This window comes from Penaeus monodon, chromosome 31, assembly GCF_015228065.2.
Source record: "Penaeus monodon isolate SGIC_2016 chromosome 31, NSTDA_Pmon_1, whole genome shotgun sequence".
Taxonomy (NCBI): domain Eukaryota; kingdom Metazoa; phylum Arthropoda; class Malacostraca; order Decapoda; family Penaeidae; genus Penaeus; species Penaeus monodon.
In genome coordinates, this window is record NC_051416.1 from 21,541,687 (window position 1) to 21,541,914 (window position 228).

Here is a 228-nt window from a genome sequence, read left to right on the forward strand (position 1 = left end):
CCTCTAAACCAGCATCTATTCGCAACGAAATTGGGCTTTAAGAATCCGTCCTTGTCTTCAGGCAGGAGTTGCATGACGGCCGCCACAATGCCCATGATAAGCGGGCATCCCCAGGCATACACAGAGCGGACTAAGAACCTGGTCATGTCGTCCTGCGTTCTGTGCAGAGGGACACCTTGAACCGATAACCTGAAAGAGAGAAAGGGAAAGTGAAGATTGCTGGTGTTT

At 50.9% G+C, this 228-nt stretch overlaps 1 protein-coding gene across 1 annotated transcript in view; it reads right to left on the reverse strand.

Annotated features, from left to right (window-relative positions):
• Window positions 1–228, reverse strand: part of LOC119593089 — an 8,179-nt gene that overhangs the window by 3,732 nt on the left and 4,219 nt on the right. Inside the window, exon 4 of the mRNA XM_037942013.1 lies at window positions 4–189. Within this exon, the coding sequence (XP_037797941.1) occupies window positions 4–189 (186 nt within the window). The remainder of the gene's footprint in view (window positions 1–3; window positions 190–228) is intronic.